Raw genomic sequence first — 21,443 nt, forward strand, 5'->3', positions numbered from 1 at the left:
AAATCCTCATCCCTATCACTGGCGATTACGACACTTGACTCAAAACTACTTAACAATATTTACCTAATCATTCAAGCATGGATGGCCACACACGGCCTCTGTCTTAATGATAAGACAGTTATTTCTCATTGGATCCCAGACTAGACTCAATAGACTTGATAGGCAGTTCAACTCCTTTTTATATAGATGGCAACAACCTAAATGTCTCCAAGGATGTGAAAACACTTGGAATTTACCTCGACTCCTCATTGACCTTGACAAGACAAGACAACGCGACAGCCTCTGCCACAGCCTGTACCTGAAAACTAATTAATACTTGCAGACCCTTCCTGTCAAGTTGCTCCTCCACAGCTAGAGCGCTTATATGATCCAAATTAGATTACTGCAATGCCTTGTACCTAGAATCTAATCAGCAAAAATCTAAAAAAACTGCAAATACTCCAAAATAATGCATGTAGAACTGCACTGAATATCCCAATAACCCACCATATATCGGCGGTAAAACGCAATGCACATTGGCTATCAGTCAAAGACAGAATCACATTCAAAACTTTAGCACTCACTCACAAATGTCTCTCTGATTCAGCGCCCAAATACTTGGCTCACAAATTCTCAAGAAACCTTTCAGCCCGACCCACGAGGACCATACACCTACACTGCCACACGGTTCCCAGATTTAAGCTACAGAAAGCAGGGGCAGTAGTTTCCCTGTTCTAGCGACAAAACTATGGAACGCCCTTCATTTAGCCCCAAGAGCAGAACCTTCATACTTGTGTTTCAGGAAAAATGTAAAATCCTGGCTCCTTACACAGGAGGCACAATAATGCCTTGATCCTACTGTTAACCTGTACATGTCTGTATTTGTCTGTGATGCACTTGTAACAAATCCTATGCACTGTCTCACCTATTTGTATTGTAACTCAATGTGTAACTTCAAGTAATGCGCCCAGATACCTATGGGTTAGGTGCGCTCTATAAATGAACAAATTAATATATTTGTTTTAATTGTATGCCCACATTCCCAGGGGACCACAATATTGCTATGCCTATTGGGATGTATATTTATTTTAAGTCTTCCAAAGTCAACTCAAAAATGAGTGCAACATAATCCCTCCAAACCAATTCTGCATTGGGGTATTTTTGATGGTTTATTTGATGTATAAAGCCTTTAATCGTTTCCGAAAGTCTCTAATATTGTGTTCTTGTATGGTAACATTTCCCTCAATTGTTGTCCATCTACTACGTTCTTGGTTAAAGTGACATTTTGTATTTCTTCACCAACAAGAGGGTACCCCGTGCTTGTAATTTCTGCTGAATGCATTAATATACACCAGTCATGTTTTACTGCTTGTAGCACTCCAAGCATTACGTCAACCAATAAATATCAGACATCCATGCAATTGGGTGATCTAGTTAAGTCTGCCTTGTTTGAACTGCCCCATTGACGTGTTCCTATCTGAGGGAGACGAATTAGAAAACCCCTGATTTGTAAACGTGTTGCTTTAAATAAGTGCTAAATTCCAGTGAGCCTGTCGGACCAGCCAACAAGGGCAAACGTCTGCTTCCTACTTCCCCACTTATTTAAGGTTTTCGGAATCAGACATTAAGTATGTTTGCCCTAGTTGTTTAAATTCTTTGGGTTTTCTACTTCAACGAAAGAGATTTGCATGAAACATATGACAAACACTTGCGTGTGCGGAAATTGATTTACTGCATGTCAGCACGCCATTCTAGGCTGATCTGTTCATGCCTAACATCCTTTTACTTCACTGACTAAATGCTCCTACATATTTCAATATACATGGTGAAGAAGGATCAAAGGAACACAAACCAGTCAGAGGTTTTACAGTTCAAAACCTTTAATTTGTCGGTATTGGTTGGCGCAACACCTATACATTATAAGGGGAATTTTGCTACAAATAAGGGTTACCTTGGTAAAGGTTCTAACTCTATATGTACATGGGAATACTGATTTCCCTAGGATTCCCTAACTAAAGGCCATTTAAAGTTTTGCAGGTACTAGGGATATAGCATCCAGCTTCCTTCATGGCAATCTCTGTCGCTGTGATATATATAGTGCACTCCTGATTTCTCAGGGATATAGTGCTGTGCTTTCTTCCTAGGGATCTAGACCCCTGCTTGTTACTTGATAGTTTCAGTCCTATGGTATAGCGGCTTGCTTGCTTCTAGTAATATGGCACCCTGATCGCTTCTTGATAATCTCCAACCAGCAAGTATTTCATCTTTGCCTGAGATTTATTTGAAGGCACACCTATCCCCCCGCCCTCTAGCCATGGGTCCCCCTGAGCAAACATAAGCACCTATTACACTCCTACTACCACCAGGTATTTCTTCCCTCTTGCTTTGAGTTTTTGTCAGGCTGTGAATTGTACACCCTCACCCAGAGATAGCTTACCCCACCCCATCCCATTGTTTCTCTCAGATTTTCAATTTATAGAGATTCGCACTCTCTCGCAATGTTGCCTTCCTGGGCAAGAAAATCAGTCTCTGCCTTTGCGCACTTCATTGTCTTTGTCAAGCCAATTTACTATCACTGCCTTAAGTGGGGAAACTATGTGTTTGATGCATTTTCAGCAGGTCTGTAATACTTACTTCCAAGCCCTGAGCTCTTTTATACTAATCTTGATTAGTGTGATAACGAAATAAGTGTGTATTTGTTATTCCCTGGGCACTTCATGTTCTCCAAGCGGGGTTGGTTAGTCCACCTTTCTGCTTGTTTCTCTCCATGGGCCTCATTACGATTTGGTCAGTATTCCGGTGGTAAATCCGCCGGAATACTGCCCAACTGAATTACTGTTACTGACATTTGGTCCGGTGGAATTATCACTGGATTACAAGTGGTGGTAGCAGTGAAAAACCATATTTTTTAAGAGCCCATAGGACACTATGGGGCCTTTTTGGCAGAATTAACACAGTGGTAATTCTGACTATTTTTTTCATGTAGTATGGCGGAGCAGGAATATTTGAGGCAATTCCGTTACCGCCAATTTGTTCCCATTCTGCCATACTTGTAATGAGGCCCGATGTGTTTTCCCTTGCCTATTAAGTGCTGGGATGGGTTTAGCCTACAATGATTCCTTATGGGAATTCAGGACGAACATCCACGCCCTTCGCACTTAAGTGTCTTGTCAGCCCTTGTTGATAGTTAGGCTCCTATTGGTAATTAGGCTCAGTACATATTGTTGCTTCTCAGTGGGCTTAAATGGAAGTCTCCCAGTTTGCAGTCAGGTTGAAGTGCAGCATTAGTCCAGTGTGGATCCGACTCCCCATCACTGCTGATATGGCTTGTAGCGGTCCAAGATTAAGGTCAATAGATTAACTCCTCCACTGCAAGCTGACATAAGAAGGGCTGCACTTGTCCCTGGGACTGCTCCACCACGCAGGAGCATTTCTTAAACCTCTTGCTCTGCGGGCATTGTGGGCTCAACCCATTACTGAAGCAGAAGGCTATACATGCAGTTGGGGACAGAGCTTAATGCCAACTGACTATACATTCATGAGTCTTATTAATAGTATTGACTTTTAGTGATGATGAACCAGGGGCACTGGGGCTAGAGAAATGTATCGCAGGAATCCCCCATTTACTTGCGCCAGGTAGCACAATTCACAACAGGTGGGTGTCTCTCGTCCCCAGATCCCATCAGTACAAAAAGAGTGCTGGATGGTGTGTCTTTCCATCTTTATGGGTGGCAAAATAGTATTCCCATATTGTGTAATTTGTTGCATCACAAATCAAGAGCTACCTTTTTAGTGAAGCCCCTGATTGTTAAAATGAAGAGAGAAAGGTCGGCGAGTGAGCCCTTATAGATTCCTTGCAGAGAGCAAAATCAGAAGGTCTATGGATCTGTAGTGTATAGTCTTCTTTTTAGACTGTGTAAATTGTCCTGAGACATTGAGCCGAATAAACTTATCCTGCTTTACCATCTTTGAAGGCAATAGTAGCTCATATGCAAAGCCATGCTCGAATTATTTGGCCAGTGTTAGAATCCCAGGAACTACATACCCTTCATTTGCTTGTGGGTTCGTGCAGGGTGAACACAGCGAAACATCAAGAAGCAGCACTAATACTCATATTTACTTTTCTGTCATTGTCCAGTGACTGCATCGGGATATGTCAAAGGTTAAGATTTCACTTGTAGATGAATTCGGCTTTGTAGAAAAACCGTGGTAACTAGAACACCCAAAAAATGGTACAAATTATTTATTGATAATGGGCACAAAAATCCATATGCAGAAGTCACACACCCCTTGTGATGAATGATTAACCCGGTTGCAGTGGAAAGAATGTGTAAGGTGTGGGTACAATGGAAGGGTTGTGTGAGGAATTACCCACTGGAAAAATAGTGTGTTCTGCATTACTTGATTGAGGAACACTGGAAGAAGGATTTGTAGTCACTATACTGTAATAATCGGGTTAGTTCAATACTGAGTTGCATTGGTAGAGCTATGCAGCCCGTAGTGCTGTATTAGCAGTGGTCTTTCACTTTGAAATTGAGGTTCATTATCATAATTGTAGACTTAGTTCTGTAATGTGAACCGTTCTAATTTGGAGATTTAACCTTTGAGCTCTCTAGCCAAAAAAAGTGCTTTGTGGTTGTTTGTGTGCAGAAGGTCACTTAGTAGCAATGTTTGACATTGTAACCCTTTTGAGGTGCCCTAATGGGTCTCTCTTGCTCCTTCTAGATTGCTAAGAAGAATGAAGTTATCCGTCAGTTGAAAATCCAACTTCACCAACTGGAGAGGTTTTCGGAGGAGATCGTCCGACGTACCAGCCAAGAGTCAGACCAACAGCAGAAATCTGACAATCGTGTCTGCGAGACCAACTGCACCAAGCTTCAACAGGATCTCCAGCGCAGTAGGACACAGCTTAACAATGACATTGCAGAACACAAGGAGATTGAAGTTGCTCTACGCAAGGTAAAGGGAAGAAAGGAGTCCCTAAAGATTAATGCTTGCTTCACAGCTTACCTACCCTTCCACTTGTTTCCATTCAGATGGATTTCTCTGCTGATTTCGGAGTAAAGCAGTTATGGGACATTGTATGAATGATATGTCCAGCATGTTATGATGGGATCCATGCTCATCACTGTGGGTGACTTAATCCAGTGATCGAGAGACATAACTACTCTGGAGCATAATAAATACTTCCAGTTAGATTAAAATTGGCCATAAGCAGGCTCAGACTGGCCTATAGGGCAATAGGGCAAAACGCCGAACCAAAAACACTAAATTCAAGTGTTGACAAGTTTTCTTTGTCTCAAAGTGGCCCACTCTTTTGGCCCATGTGGGCCAATTTGATGAGTACTTCACCATGTAGCTAGTAGTCTTGACAAGTGTTATTGAATAAATATTCTTTAAAATGCACAATTTGCTTCACATTTGATCAGAAACCTCCCCCTTGGGCACTACTCAAATAGTCTGTCACAAAAGGAATTAATTGCCATTTGCAACTGTAAGCACTTTTTAATTTGTACCCGAGCGAATTTTAGGCCCCAGTCTGACCCTGGACATAAGTGATTATTTGCCTGGAAGCAGTTTGCTGCATGCAAACCCAGTTACTCCACACCACGACCCGCCTCTTCCCCAACACCCACTAGTTGATATGTTTATTGGGAAGACGAAAGGCATGCTCCAGTAACACTTGTGACAGACTCAACAATAGAAAAGATGGACACCGCAGGTAAACATTGAATTCAAAAGTTTTACAGTCTGGAATTTTAAACCCATTTTTGTACAGTTTTAGTACGTTTGAGCACTTCGCCTTGCCAAGGTGGATTGAATATCCGATGTATGCAGTGTGACTCCCTGGACTTAGCTGGCTCTGTCTACATATTGTCCTATCCTCTCAATGTGGGCTCAGCTTCTTGCTAGCAAGACTCTCTCCCTCAGTTCTTGTGGGACTCTTGCTGATGTTTGCCTGCTTATCCGTTCTCATTTCATGATTGGTGAAGCGTGCTGCTTTGTGCCTGGTCACTCAGCTGGCGAGATGTGCCAACCTGCTAACCTCGTTTGGCAGATACTATAGCTGGTTCCTCACAGCAATTTGATGCGGCTGCCCTTCTCCACACCGCAGGGTTTTTGAGGCAGTCACCATGTCTTCTGATTTATTAATGGAGCACTTCCGTGGTCGAAAGGCTTCAGAGAGTGGCCACCTCACCCAATTCTAGACACACCAGATCTTAGCTAATTGATTGTCCCTAATTATGCACCCAGTCACTCACAGCTGTTTAATCATTCCGATCTGTCACAGAGGGGTATGAAAGAAAAAGTATTTTTTCTACTTCCCTTTTTTCCGTGAATGAATGGGGCGAAACTACGCCGGAAAGCTCTCACTCTTGCACCCCTTGTACTATTATATGCAGAGCTGTTAGATTTAGCGTGTTGCTTTTTTGCCGTGTTACGAGATTCCAGTCTGCTTTTTAAAAATGTTTATGGGTAGGAGGGCCCATTGTATTTTCAGAAATATCTTTTCTCTCTGCTTCTTTCGTTTGTTTCCCTGTGATAATGTCGCTGTGTAAAAGTCGCCAGATTACCTTTTGTTTGTGGTAAAGTTTTGTGCTGTGTTTCCACACTTACTTTACTTTTATGGGATTCTTTTTTCGGTTTTACCCACATCCATTTCAAATGGTGCAATCCTCGTTTGGTCAGTTCCCAGCCATTGAGGTTTTTTTTCTAATCTATATCAGAGCAGGTGTTTTAATATGGGTTTTTTATTACAATGTCAAAAGGGACAGTCCATACTGCATATTTGTCTTTCACAGGAAGTAGAGAAGTACTTCACTTTCAAATGGATTGTGTCCTCCCACACATTATCTTTTGATATATCCATTTTTAGCTTCAGCTGTCCTGTAAAAAGAAATTCATCAGGGGGCGCTGTGCATCGATGCCGGTCAACTCGATGTCCCTCGAAGGGCCTCCATCCCGATGTCGACGTCACCACTGGTACATATAGTGTGCTCAGTGACTGTTGGCTTCAGTTCTGTTTTTCCACGAGAGCTATTGCTTCGGAAGATCGTTGCGCTTCGGTTCTTTCGAGAAACCTATCGGGTCAATAATGGCATCTTCGTCGGCATCATTGACTCCAAGATCAGGGTTTAAAAAATGCCACAACTGCGGGCAAAGATGTCCTTTACGTAACCCCATTCTGCAGATGGTCACCAAATCCAGAGTGCCAAGTGTCTCTAGGCCTTCGGTTTTTTGAGGTTGCTCGGCCTTATGGCTTGCTGCATTTTTCTGGTGCCAGAGGCTCGCCTGAGAATGCGATCTCTCAGGACTCAATGGTCCCAATTCTCAGGCAGGATGTCGGACCTTCAGGTTCCAAGCTGGGTCGCACAGGATCTTATGTGGTGGGCCTTTATGGACAACATTCTGAAGGGAGAACCTTTTTGGCAGCCATGGCGGGAGATAACTGTAGTTACAGACGCCTCACTCACTGGGTGGGGGAGCACATGACGACGATCTGACAATCAGCGGTCATTGGTCTCCATTTGAGTCCAAACTACATATCAATGTTTTGGATCTGAGGGCAGTCAGACTAGCACTGAAGGCCTTTCTGCCCTCTGTACAGGGCAAGAATGTCCTTATAATGACGGACAACACAGTGGCCATGTAATATATGTCATGGCCACAGGCCACAGGCCCCAGAACTCAAAAACCACACCATCTAGTGACGGGGGCAGTGGGTCACTTGACTCACTTATGTCCCTTTGGGACCTATAAGCACAGGGGGCCCTGGATGGACTCAGTCCTGCCGCCAGGCTCATATAAAGATGTGAGCAGGTACACTTTATTTCAGTGTAGGAGTGCTTTTACTTTATTTCAGTGCAGGAGTGCTTTTATTTTACAAGAATTTTCCAGGAACTCAAAGCCTTTATTCCAGAGAACATCTGCTGACTCATTGGGTGTGGCTCCCTAGGCCTGGTCTTCACCTGCTGACTCATCGGGTGTGGCAGGCAGGCTGAACCTGGTAGGCATGGCTTCAGAAGCTCAGCTATATAAGCTGCTCCATCCTTAAGGCTAGTGCTTCGTGTTACTGTTCACTCGCATTCAACGTGACGCTCACCGCTGCTTGGACCAGTTTACTTACTTTTGGAAACCAGGCGTTCTCCTGCATACTCACCTCCAGGAAACCAGTGCTTCATCACTTCATCTGCAGACTCATCTCCTGACATCCTGTGATCTTGATCCTGACGCTGCAGCACCGCACTCTGCATCCACGAACTCAGACCCTGTAAAGAAGAAGACAGACAAGGTTCGAACATCCGTCCTATGACCGTGCCGCATTTGAACCCTGCGCGCCCCCTAGTTAACTACTTACCAGCTACTGTACCGCTGCAGCTTCATTCCTCATTCTCTCCGGCTGTCGCCTCTAGCTCTGCACCTTCTGCCGGGCCGGCAACATCACTTGCAAGGGAAGAGAGCAAAAGAGCAAACATCAAAAGTGGAACGGACAGCAGTGCAAGACAACAAACTTTACAATACAACAAAAACAGACGAGGAAAAACAAAGACAAACAGGAACACTTACCTGAAGTATAGTGGCTTAGTCGCAGCAGGACTGGACTGCCATGTGCAAGGGACCAGTGAGGGAACTCCGTCCAGATCATACATGCGCCCCTGCCAGAAGCAGCAGGACGGAATGCTCGCCAAAACTAATCAACAGGAGCAGTCCCAAGCAGCATCACCAATTACCACCAGTCACCACATTAGCGGAGAGGGCAAGGTCGGACCCAAGTGACCTCACCCCCTGGGAGGGCTGCAACTGTGCCCCAACGTCTCCACAGAGACCAGGTGAGCATAACAGTATGCATAGCCTCATCGAATCTCTGCCTGGGCGTTATGGAAACTTCTGAAACAGACCAGTTGGCCGGATTACTGGGAGAGTTACGGGCTGAAGTTCATGCCTCAAGACAGGAAACCAATGCCCTAAGGAGGGATCTAATTGTGAACCAGGAGCGGACAGACAAACTAGCAAGGCAAATGCTCCAGGCACAGGCATGCCAGGTTCCACTTCCGGGGTATGCCCTTCCTGCTGCGCCTCCACAGCACACGCCAGTACAGGTGGTTCTTCCAGGGGGGGGGTCCCTCTAGCCCCACCAGAACGCTTCACAGGTGATCCAAATAAGTTCACCATATTTATGACTCAATGTCGCCTACATTTCTTGTGCAGACCTGGGGCATTCCCCAACGATCAAGCGAGAGTGGCATTTGTACTCTTATATTTGGGAGGTAGTGCAGCAGACTGGTCAATACCCTTGGTAAACCAGGATGACCCTTTGCTTCGAGACTTTGGAGGTTTCCAGCGTGAAATGGAGAAACTATTTGCACCGCATACTCAAGGGCGGGCTCTAGACAATGAACTGTTATCACTACGGCAGGGTAATCAAGACCTACTAACATATATTGCTTCCTTCAATCGTCTGATAGCACAAACTAACTGGCCAGAGGTGAAAAGAACTACGCTCTTTTACCAAGGCTTGTGAGGGGACCTTAAGGACGTATTAGCCCAAGTAGTAAATCGCCCGGAAAGATGTGCTGAATACATCGACCTGACAGTGCAGATCGATCACAGATTGCAGGATCAGATGATGGATTGGCCAAGGCCGTGGTGCGGTCGGTCTATGTGCGATCCCGTGAGAATCAAACCAAATCACATGATCAGTCCGAGGACCTTTAAGACTGTGGCAGTAGTAATGTTCAAACTCTGCCCACAGTGCCCAGTAGGCACTCCTGCAGCTCAAGCTACCATGCATGTGAATGCAGTGCTCTAGGCAGCCGTTGTCTTGCTGGGCAAAATTGTCACAAGTCTCTCCCCTTCTCACCTGTTTTTGTTGTTTGCTTGCAACCTTCTGTGGCGTCTTCTTTCTCACGGTCCGGGATTTGTATAAACCTGTGTGCTGGTCCTCGGATTCCAGCGTAATGTTCATAATCCAACTCCAGGATACGTTCAGATGACCAGGACGGAGACCAGGAAGAAATGATGCTTGCACTCGGAGGTACGGAATGCCGTGACCCGAGCACGGGTGAAAATCCAGGAAGATTGGAGGTAAGGCAGAGGAAAGGGCGGAAGGAAGGGGAATTCAAGGAACTGGGAACCAAGAATCAGAAGAAAGCTCCGGGCGAACTCCGGCAACACACGTCCAACTACAGCAAGCGGTAGCGTTGAGATGCGCAGAGCCGCGGGGACGTGTCTGTTTTGTAGAACGTAGAGCGTGGAGCGCAGAGACTGGCAAGCAGCGTTCCATATCAAGCGGCCATGTTGGAAGGATTACCGTATTCAATCCCCTATGGGTCAGGGACCACGAAGTCCAGAAGGGACGCAGACGACGGTTCATGACAAAAATATCTGCTGCAAGACTCTTTCCATGCTGATGTTATCAGGTCACCAAAGAGGCTGTGGAAGCTCCTGCACTTCGACTCTACCGTGGAAAGGCATAGGAATAGTGGAACAAAACTGGCTCCTTCTAAGGGGACTGTGGAAGCCGCCATACCCACACTCTGGCCATGTATGTCTACATTAGCAGGGTCCACAGCAGTCCTGAGACACTAAACCTGGGTAATAACTGGTCTGCTGTGTCTTCTATCAGGCCACAGAAAACATCTTAAGGGCCCTAAACGTTCTTGTAGGCTGACCTCTCCAAGGTGTGTTGATGAACAGTTCAGTAGCACTCCTGTTTGATGGCTTCTGGATCTGCACTGAGACCAGTGCAAAAGGTGTCACGCGTTTTCTCAGTTACTACCAGTGTAAATGGAAAGCTTGATTCAGATCAGTTTTTCTCTGCTTGTGTGAACCAACTGCGCAACCTCATTGTATTATGGCCAAGTTGCATAAGCAATTTGTGCAAGCTTGATTGTGGCTGAGTGACCTGTATTACTGGGACTATTGCACGCTTTTCTGCATTGGATTTTCTGAGAGCCGTAACGAGCTGGATCAGCGATTCTGCATGTGACTGCCCATGCCTACAGCTGATCGACACTCGGGCTCTGACCCTGCCTGAAGGCACATCCATAAGGCCAATAGCCGTGCACATCAGCACGCGCGTCGTGCGAGCTTGAGTGTGGCCGAGTGCTGAGTGTCTTGTGTCGCCTGAGCCTGGTAAGACCATTGCACAAGAAACTATGAACTGAACATATTCTTCCCGCAAATCCACACTACGTAGCACCACTGTTCGCACTTCACGTGTCACCAAAAAAAAAGGTGTAGACTTAAAGTCAAAGATTACCGTAAGTAAAAAATGCCAAAGCAATCAAGCCTTTCCCAATTGGAAGTTCCTTTTTTTTTCGAAGCAAAGATTGACAAAAACAAACTCTTCTGTATCATCAATAGAAACGTTAGATCATACACTCCCTCACACCGCCCCCCTTCTGGAGGCAGTATACGCCGAGGCACTAGAAAAAGCGACACTCCCCCACTCCTCCCGTGAAGCCAACGTCATCCTCCTGCATAAACCAGGCAAGCCACCAGAGGACTGTGCATCGTACAGGCCCATTTCCCTCCTCAATCTCGACAACAAAATTCTCGCAAAGGTGCTTACCAAAAGGCTACTACCATTGATGCCCACCCTCGTCCTGGCAGATCAGGCAGGCTTCATCCCAGGCCGCAACACGACCTTCGGCATCAGGAGGTTGTTCGGCGTCATTGAAGCACTAGACCCCTCAACTCAAGCAATAGCGGTCCTCCTCGACGCCGAGAAGGCATTCGACTCGGTGGAATGGCCGTTTATGTTCGCTGTACTCACCAGAATGGGTCTGGGAGCCCGCTTTATCAAACTAGTATCGTTATTGTACAACGAGCCGCGCTCCAACATCATCATAGGTTCGGCAAAATCGGCTCCAGTGATACTCCAGAGGGGCACCAGACAAGGCTGTCCACTCTCAGCATTGATCTTCGCCCTGGTGATGGAACCGCTGGCCTCCATCCTAAGAGAACATCGACAACGAAGAGGACTCGTTATTGGACCACACAAGCTCATCATATCCCTCTACGCGGACGACGTGGTCCTGTTCGTTCGCGATCCCGAAGAGAACCTGAACCCAGTCATGAGGGAAGTAATCAAATTCGGGACAGCCTCCGGCCTGAAAATCAATCAATCAAAGTCCATCATATTCCTGCTGACCCCAGCCACCAAACCCTTCGAAGATGACTTCCAATTCACATGGAAAACGTCCAATGTCCGATACCTGGGAATCCAAATGTCCCTGAGCTACCACGAGGTGTTCCGCGACAATTACGAAGAGGTGACCAAGTCCCTCCAGGAAAAAGTGACAAGATGGAAGACCCTACCACTAACGCTCTGGGGAAGAGCTTCCCTGGTCAAGATGGTGATCCTACCAAAATTACTCTACCTATTCCAATATTCCTTCCTCAAACTTATCTGAAGAGACTAAAAAGCATGGTCCTCGAACTACTATGGGCAGACAAACCGGCCAGAGTGGCATATGCAACACTAACACTTCCAGTGGCGAGCGGTGGCCTCGCCCTCCCAGACCTGGAAAAGTACTTTTGGGCAGCGCAAGCGCAATTTCTCAGTCACTGGTATGCCTCCCACACAATACGACCTCACGTTCAGGTGGAACGGGCGCTAGCAACACCGAACCTGTTAACCGCAGTCATCTTCAGTCAAATTCCCGTTCCCAACTCCACCATGAACGTAATGCTGTCAACATATAGAGTTTGGCTGAGATTGGCCCAAAGGTACGGGGTAAAAACGAGATACTCTCCCCTTTTGCCCGTTAAATTCATTCCAGGAGTTCCGCTTACGTCTGAAAAAGTATTTCATCAGTGGGCCGAAAAACTGAAAATTGAGACTCTGGGGGATCTCTTCACAGAGGACGGCTTTATAACGCCGCAACAAGCAAAATCAAAGGGCGGCAACACCGCACTCGATGTATTCCTCTATTTTAGGACCCGATACACGTTTCAAGCGCTCCTGCCAGACTTCCCACGTCAGCCACAGACCTGGCAATTACTACACAACGCCATTCAAGCACAAGGTGAAGGCAAGCTGGTGTCACAAATCTACAAAGCTATTATTACTGATAAATCACCTAAACTCTATCAAGCAAAGATCAGATGGGAAAGGTCCCTGCACAGTACAATATCAGAGGAGGACTGGACCTACATCCTGAAGCAGACTCAAAAAATCGCCCTCAACTCACGCTTTAAACTAATCCATTTTAACTTTCTACACCAGACCTATTACACACCTGCGAAAGCAAACAAGCATCGCCCTGAAACAGCTGCAAAATGTGAAAGATGTGGAGAACATTCAGCAGACTTCGTCCACTTGGCATGGGGACTGCCCCGAAATAACACCGTTCTGGAATCATGTCTTGGAGACAACGGCAGCAATAGTGGGAGAGGCGATACAACCACGCCAGACAGCGGCCTTGTTGGGTATGACTAGGCTGCTCTCTGCCCCGACAAGGAAACTGACGGACCTTCTGCTGACACTGGCCCGGAGGAGAGTGGCCATGTCCTGGGGCCGAGGCCCCCCCCCATCGTTTATCGCCTGGCGCAAAGCCATCCTTTATTGCCAGGATGTAGAAACAGACTTTGTTAAACAACTTCCCCTACATGCCCGGCCTCCAGACATCTGGGGTCTGCTGATAACATTCTTGCTAAAAGAATCAGAGGAGGACCCTACCAGCCAACCAGATGCCTCAGACACAGGAGAAAGGTCACAGTGAAGGCACAGAACCAGCAGCACCATTTCCATGCTACATCGACCTGGAATCAGGACGGCACAAACAGTTGAACTATGGGCCGAGCCAGGGGGTGGGGAGGAGGAGGGGGGGGGGTTGGGTGGTGGGACACGGCGCAGAGTTAAGTCCACCCTAATGTGGGTGTGTATTTGTTCGTATGTCTTTATAGAATAATACAAAAACCAAAAATAAAGGTTTTAAAAAAAAATACACTCTCTCACACAATTCATAGTAACAATTCACTCCTGAAAATGGTTGTCGGTCTGTAGCGTGCATCTCTTGCTGATGAAAAAGAGCTACCTAATCAAAATTGCAATGACAATGTCATCGATATGGATTTGTCCAACTCTCCCAACTTAGCCGCCTTTGCGTCATCTTTGGATTCCTCAGACCATTTTGAAACAAGCTGCAAAAGCGAGGAACAAAGGTATCAACAAAAGATGACTGGATAAACGACACGTCTGTTCCCAATGGTATAAATACAATCGTATCAAAAGTGGATGCTCTTTCAACATTAATAGCCACCATAGCAAAGGACCAATTAGACGTTAAATTAACATTACTAAAAGTGATGGACATAATAATGGTGATTGCAAAAAAAGTATCGCCTGAAAAAGAGAAACAAATCCTATGAAAACAAAACGATCCAGTACTCCGCCTGCTGGAGAACTTAGTTCACCTACAGTGGCACCATACCTATTTATCCACTCGGCTGATGCCCCCATTGACAACTGGGACTATGACGAGATACACATTCTGCCGGTTCAAGAGCTAAAAAATGCAATAAAAAAATGGCTTCGATAAAAATAGCAAAAACGGTCAAATTTGATAACAGCCGGAAGTTTCTTTTTCCACCTAATCATGACAAAAAGAATGAAAAAACTTAAAATTCTGAATTAGAAGCGCAAAATTCACAGAAGAAATTAGTAGTATCAGACGGCACGGCCCGGCAAGTTCAGCTTCATGGCCCATTTGACCATCATTCCACTGACATACTGGATATATACGACCACAGAGGTCTGGAAATTCATGTCAGGATACTGAAGTCGCGTGTTGCCGTTCAGAATCGTCCAACTGCTGGCGACAACGTCTTTCTATTGAAAATGGCACTGTAGTATCAGCTACTACCATTCAACCTGAGATTATGCCACAAGTTGGCACAAGGTTTAATACTATGACAACTGATAAACCAATCCTCACAAGCGGTGCAATGAAAGATCTGGGAAAATTGATCATCTTGGAGGAAATTAACCCCACCAACCAAAGTCCTTTTTTGAACAGGTCCCATCTGCTATCCATATTCAAGCAGTTACTGTACTTCGATTCGATAACTTTTTCTGACATTATTAGAATTGAACTTCAGAGGGCTGGCAGCCCCACAAATTGGGCCTTCATGCAATATTCTTCATCATTGATGGTGAGCCTACTAAAAACACATGCAGCATCGTTTACGCAATTGGGCCCATTTCTTATCACATGCCGCAAGGTGAAGAAATGAAGATGCCCAGAAGTAGCTCCTGAAGCAATAAAAAAAGGCCTTCACATAAAAAATTTACCAGAATCGAAAAGAGCGACATTGCGTGCTCTCCAAGCGAACAGCGATTTAGCAATTACCAGCATTCAAGAAATAGGATATTGGAAACCTTTAACGCATTATAAATGGAGCAAATTGACTCGAGACTAACAAAAATAGTCAAAAATGGATATGCTGGAACACACCTGGATACCGATCATTTCTTGTCCACCCAGCTGGGATAGAGAGTGTGTAGTCAAGCAAAGTTGTCATCCTTCAAGAAACTTGGTGCACTAAAATGTTTGACATAGACGGATATCGGATCATTCACAATCATGCAGTGTCTTCTAAAAGGTTATGTGACAGTGGCGGCCTTGCGATTGGTGCAAAGTCAAACTATATTTTGACACAATTTCCAAAAGATATCCTTTCCCTTGGTTTTATCTGCGATTTTGCAGTTATCAAAGGACATACTATCCTGTATTTTGATTATAAATCTATACGACCCTCCGCGGGGTGGGGGATACAAACTAAATATGTTCATTGTATAATTGTTGACATTATTTCACAGTGGTATGAGAAATTTCCTAGGGGTTCCATCGTAGTAGCAGGCGATTTAAACAAAAGAAATGTGCACTTCTTATGTCACCTACGATTGATACTGTTTGCTATTGGTTATGACATATAAGTTTTTACGAATTGACATATCTACGATGTACCTTACCTACGTCAGATATTGATAGTTACACTTGGACAAATGGAATTGTAGGATCACATATTGATTATGTCATCACTGATGCAGTATTGAAAGAGCTGTTGTCCTGTTAAAACCCAATTCACTAATTTGAGTGATCATGCCGTCCTAAATTGGACAGTTGATAAGGACATTACTTTTATCAATATGACAAGAAACTTGAATATGAATTCCAACATATGATATATGATATGATATGGCATTTGTAACGCACCTATACACAAGTGTTTCAAGGCGCGACGAGGCAGGGAGGGGGGAACAAGGGGAAGACAGACACCGATCCTACTAGGCCAGGTATCATTCAGACCGCGCAAGTGCAGGGGTAGGGGAAGGGAAAAGTGCAAGGGGAAGGGGAGGGGGAAGTGCAGTACAAGCAAGTAGAATAAAAATAAATAAATAAATAGGGCCAGCTGGTGGCAAGTGCAAGGTAAGTGCAGACAAGTGCTGGGAAGGGGGGGCTGTAGGGATACAGAGACAGTCCCGCAGTGCAGGGGATGCCAGGGAGGCAGTGCAAGTGGAGAGTGGCTGGGCCCAGGACCGAGGTCGGTGAGAGTGGCCCAGTTGCAGATTCAGTGCAATTTCAGTGTAGAATTTAGCAGGGAGAGGGAAAGAGAAAGCAGAAACAAAGAGGAAGGTTTTGAGGTGCTTCCGGAACCGGAGATGGTTCTCCTCAAGTTTCAGTGAGGCAGGAAGGCTGTTCCAGAGGGAGGCCCCTGCCACGGAGAGAGATTTACCCCCAGCTCGTTGCTTTGAGAAGCGGCTGACCCTGAGGGAGTTGGAGACGGATGAGCGAAGGGCTCAGGAAGGAAGATATTTAGGAAGAGAGAGTTGAAGGTATTTTGGCCCCAGGCCCCAGAAGGCCTTGTGGATAATGCAGAGGGTTTTGAACTTGATCCTCGCAGCCACTGGGAGCCAGTGTAGAGATTTCAGTCCTGGAGAGATACGGTCCCTGGGCTTGAGGCCAAGGACAAGTCTCGCAGTTCTGTTCTGGATGAGTTGCAGAGGGCGGAGAGTGGAGGCAGGCAGATTAAGATAGAGGCTGTTACAGTAGTCCAGCTTCGAGAGAACCAGGGCTCGGGAGACAGTGAGCTTCTGGGTGACGGAGAGGAAGGGAAGAATACCTCTGAGGAGGTGCAGCTGGTAGTGTGACTTCTTAGAGACGTCAGATATGTGAGGAGAGAAGGAGAGTGTAGAGTCGAAGATGACCCCGAGGTTTCTAGCCTTGCAGGTAGGAGCAGGAAGAGGGCCAAGAGAGGCCGGCCAGAGAGCTGCAGGGAAGGAGGGAGTGGGTGTGCCGATGAGTAGAATCTCAGTCTTACTGGCATTAAGGCAGAGGTCATTGGCGGCACACCATTCCTAGATAGCAGACAGACAGTCAGAGATGAGGGAAGGAGAGGAGGAGGCCGAGGGTAGCCTGAAAATGAGCTGGGTATCGTCCGCATAGCACTGAAAGTTGGGGCAGAGGGCGGCGATGCAGTGGGCAAGGAGTGACAGATACTGGTTGAAAAGCCAGGGAGAGAGATTAGATCTCTGGGGAACACCAGAGGTGGAGAAGAAGACGACAGAGAGGAAGGACCCAAGTTGGACCTGGGAGGGTCGATTGGAAAGGAAAGAAGTCAGCCATGCCAGAGCCTGACCAGTGATACCCAGGTTATCACGGAGACGGTTGAGCAGGATGGCATGGTTGACAGTATCAAAGGCAGAAGAGAGATCGAGCAAAATGAGAACACAAGGAGTGTTAGAGTCAAGGTTGGAGAGCAAGTCTTCACGGATGTTCAGGAGAGCAGTTTCCATGCTCCTGGCAGCTCTGAAGCCAGACTGATGGTCATGAAGGCTACGAACAGATTCAGCATGGAGGTTAAGCTGGGAGATGGGCAGTTTCTCCAGGAGCTTGCCCAGGAAGGGAGTGATGGAGATTGGGCGATAGTTAGCTGGGCAGGAGGGGTCGGAAGAGGGTTTCTTAAGAAGAGGGTGCACAAGGGAGTGCTTGAGGGGGGATGGGAAGACTCCAGAGGCGAAGGAGTGGTTGCAAAAGTCAGCCAGGGCGGGAGCCAGGGAGTCGATGTGGTCCTTGATAGTTTTGGAGGAACAGGGGTGAACCTGTTTAGACGTGACTTTCATAGATCGGACTTGTCTGGAGACCTTGTCGGCAGAAAAAAGGGGAAAGGCAGAGAAGGAGGGAGGAGGGGTGGCAGCAGAAGGGCCAGAGGAAGAGCCGGGAAGAGAGGGAGGGAGGTGATAGGAGGAGAGTGAGGACAGGATGTCCTGAGTTTTAGAGATGAAGTGAGAGGCCAGTGCCGTGCAGAGGGCCTGGGAGGGGACAGGAGAGGTAGAGACTGCAGCAGGGTTGGCAAGCTCCTTGCAGATTTTAAAGAGTTCAGCCGAGTTGTTAGATGCCGCAGAGATGCGGGCTTGGATAAGGGCTCTCTTCTTGATGAGAACGGAGAGACGGTATTGCCTTTGGAGCAGGCGGCAGGCCAGTTTGTCAGAGGATGAACACGAAGCACGCCATTTCCTCTGTGCCACCCTGCACTTGCGTTTAAGGGTGACGAGATCCGAGTCATACCAGGAGAACCGACCACACTGGTCCGCTACAAATATAAAGGAAATTAATGATACCTTATGTCTTGACCAAAAAACCTTTCAGATCGCCCTGATATTGGCTGACTGGGATCTGGAACGCATGATTAGCATTAAAGTGCACAATGCTCCGATAAATAGTCATAATGGGATCAACTATGGCAATATTAAGAATAACGCCCCATTTGACGCTGTAATAGAGGCTAAAATCCAGTCTCATTGTAGGGAACGAGCAGCAGTCGGGGGCAATTACGTGCTAAATAACGATGAGAAAAAAAAACGCATCACAAATTTGCCCAGCCAGTACAAAAACTGGCAGAAACCGCATAAATACTCAAATAACAACTCAAATTGGTTAAAGTTATTTGGATGGCTAAAAGCCTATGACGCACACACATTTTTGTCAAGCTACGATGAATTCAGAAAGTCCTTGTCTCCTTCTGAACCCAACCCTGTATCGCAAGTTATATGGTTTAACTATATTGATGATTTATACAACAAACCCACAATCAACCTAAAAGAGGGACCTGAAAACAAAAAAATCCATTTTACTGGCTTGGACATACAGGAAGACACACTGGTTAGTCTCATTATAAAGTTTAAGAGGTCTCAAGGGCCCCTGGACCAGATCGAATTCCAAATGTAGTCTTCAAAGGTCACCCTGAACTTTAGGCAAAAATATTGAAGTCTTTATATTCCCATATCGAACTGACTGTCTCTATTCCTGCCAGCTAGCGCAAATCTATGCTCATCCCAATTTTCAAAAAGGGAGATAGATTGGAACCTTCAAACGATCGCCTTTTGACTATAATGGACACTAGCCAGAAGATTTTCGCCAGCATTTTATTAAGAAAACTCAGAACTTGGGCTGAAAGATACTAAGCACATATTGGACATTATTTAGAAAAAGCTATAGTAAAATAACCAACATGTGTGCACTTCAATATCTAATAGCTGAATACAGTAACAAGAATGGTGCTACTCTGTATTGCTGCTATGCCGATTTTAGCAAAGATTTTGACCTTATCTCACAACCCCTATTTTGAGAAAAATGTAAGACCTGGGGTATAGATTGTACATTACTACATTATATACAAGAGCTATACACGCATACCTCAAATAGAATTCGATTGAATTTAGCAGGTGTTCACACCAATTATCAAATGAATCGCATACTAAAGCAAGGCTGTGTTCTGGATCCTATATTATATAATCTTTACACTGCTTATCTAGAACATGAACTTAATTTTCCACCAAAGATAAACGGAGAACAAATACTGTGCCTATCATATGCGGATGATATAATATTGTTCAATCAGACTGCAGGGTACGATAGATGCCTTGGCGAACCTGCCATAAAGAACTACATGGTTATTAATACATCTAAGACAAAGACCATCTCAGAGAAAAGACCTTTTGTATGGAAACTGCAGGATGACGCACTCGAAAGAACAAGGGAATTCACCTATTTAGGCTTTCCTGTGAGAATAAAACCTCCACCATTGTACTACGCAGAAATGATTACAGCAAAACACTGGAAAACATGGTTGGTTTTGAAGAATTACATAGTGCATTGTGGAGGATATAATATTGAGGGTTTCTTAGAGGTTTATCGCATTAGCATTATACCTACCATTCTATACACGCTTGATGCGTTACCTAGCACACACGTACTTTGGCTAGATAGACTTGAAGGTAAACTGCTCCGTACGGTTATAAACTCTGTGCCGGTTAAGGTACTAAAGTTGGAATTTGTTTTGCCTTCACTAATGACTACGCTGTGTGTACAGAGAGCATTGCTATTTGCTAAACTCCTGAAAAACACATCGAAACCCAAATGGCCTGCTACAACTCTTGGGCAAACAAATTGATAACGATGGGAAGAATGGCTTTGTCACGGATCTAAAATCAATAGCTATGGCCCATTTAGCAGTGCTGGATATTGAGCCTGATGATTTTGACTCTATGCCAAACTTTGAAACGATAATAAAGAACAAATCAAAGTTGTGGCACTGAGTTAAAAATATAGACTAGTTGCACCGCAGACCTGTGCTCGACCCAATTCCCGATAGCCAGAGGCACGAGAAAGGGTTGCCCCTTCTCGCCGCTAATCTTTGCACTAGCTATTGAACCACTGGCTGACAGGATATGCCAATGGCATGCGCACAGGGGCATATGGTTGTCTGGTCCCCCAGAGATCATCTCCCGCTATGTGAACGATGCTCTCCTTTATGTCCGCTCACCTGAACATAACTTCTCCCCAGTGCTGGAAGCCGTTATTCGCTTCAGTGAACTGTCAGGCCTTCAAGTAAATTGTTCCAAATCCGTATTTTTCCCATTGACTGAGGCCACCATCCCCCCTTGAATCCCCAGGGATTTATGTGGGCACAGACCAAGACTGTATACCTGGACGTGGTGGTCTCTCGACATCTAAATACAGCATATGATGCAAACTTCAGGAAATATTTAAACACGCTCATTCGAAAGTGCTCGGGATGGACAGGACTGCCGATCTCCCCAGCTGGCAAGATCGCCATCCTTAAAATGGTGATACTCCCTCGACTCCTGTACAGATTTTTGAATGTCCCCCTATGGCCGGGCTGAGAATTCTTTACAACACTGTCCCACACCATCAGTATGTTCTTGTGGCACTCTGGGGTGGTCCGACTGAAGCTAGGAACACTAACAGCCCCAATGTCAAGGGGCAGATTGGGGCCCCCAATTTCGAGGGGTATTGGATAGCTTCCCAGACCCACTTTGCGTCATTTTGGTTTGTGGCCACTGACCCCCTACTCCAAGTTAAACTGGAGGGCCTCACTACAGAAAGACACGATATCTGCTCGATAGACCTCCCCCCTTGTAACAATAGATT

The 21,443-nt window shown here is 45.8% G+C and overlaps 1 protein-coding gene across 1 annotated transcript in view; it reads left to right on the top strand.

The window, feature by feature from the left end:
- Positions 1–21,443, top strand: part of IQCD (IQ motif containing D) — a 486,987-nt gene that overhangs the window by 372,707 nt on the left and 92,837 nt on the right. Inside the window, exon 4 of the mRNA XM_069619238.1 lies at positions 4,705–4,938. Coding sequence (XP_069475339.1) covers positions 4,705–4,938 — 234 coding nt within the window. The remainder of the gene's footprint in view (positions 1–4,704; positions 4,939–21,443) is intronic.

Source organism: Ambystoma mexicanum, chromosome 10, assembly GCF_040938575.1.
Source record: "Ambystoma mexicanum isolate Mex_15411 chromosome 10, UKY_AmexF1_1, whole genome shotgun sequence".
In the NCBI taxonomy this organism is placed as follows: domain Eukaryota; kingdom Metazoa; phylum Chordata; class Amphibia; order Caudata; family Ambystomatidae; genus Ambystoma; species Ambystoma mexicanum.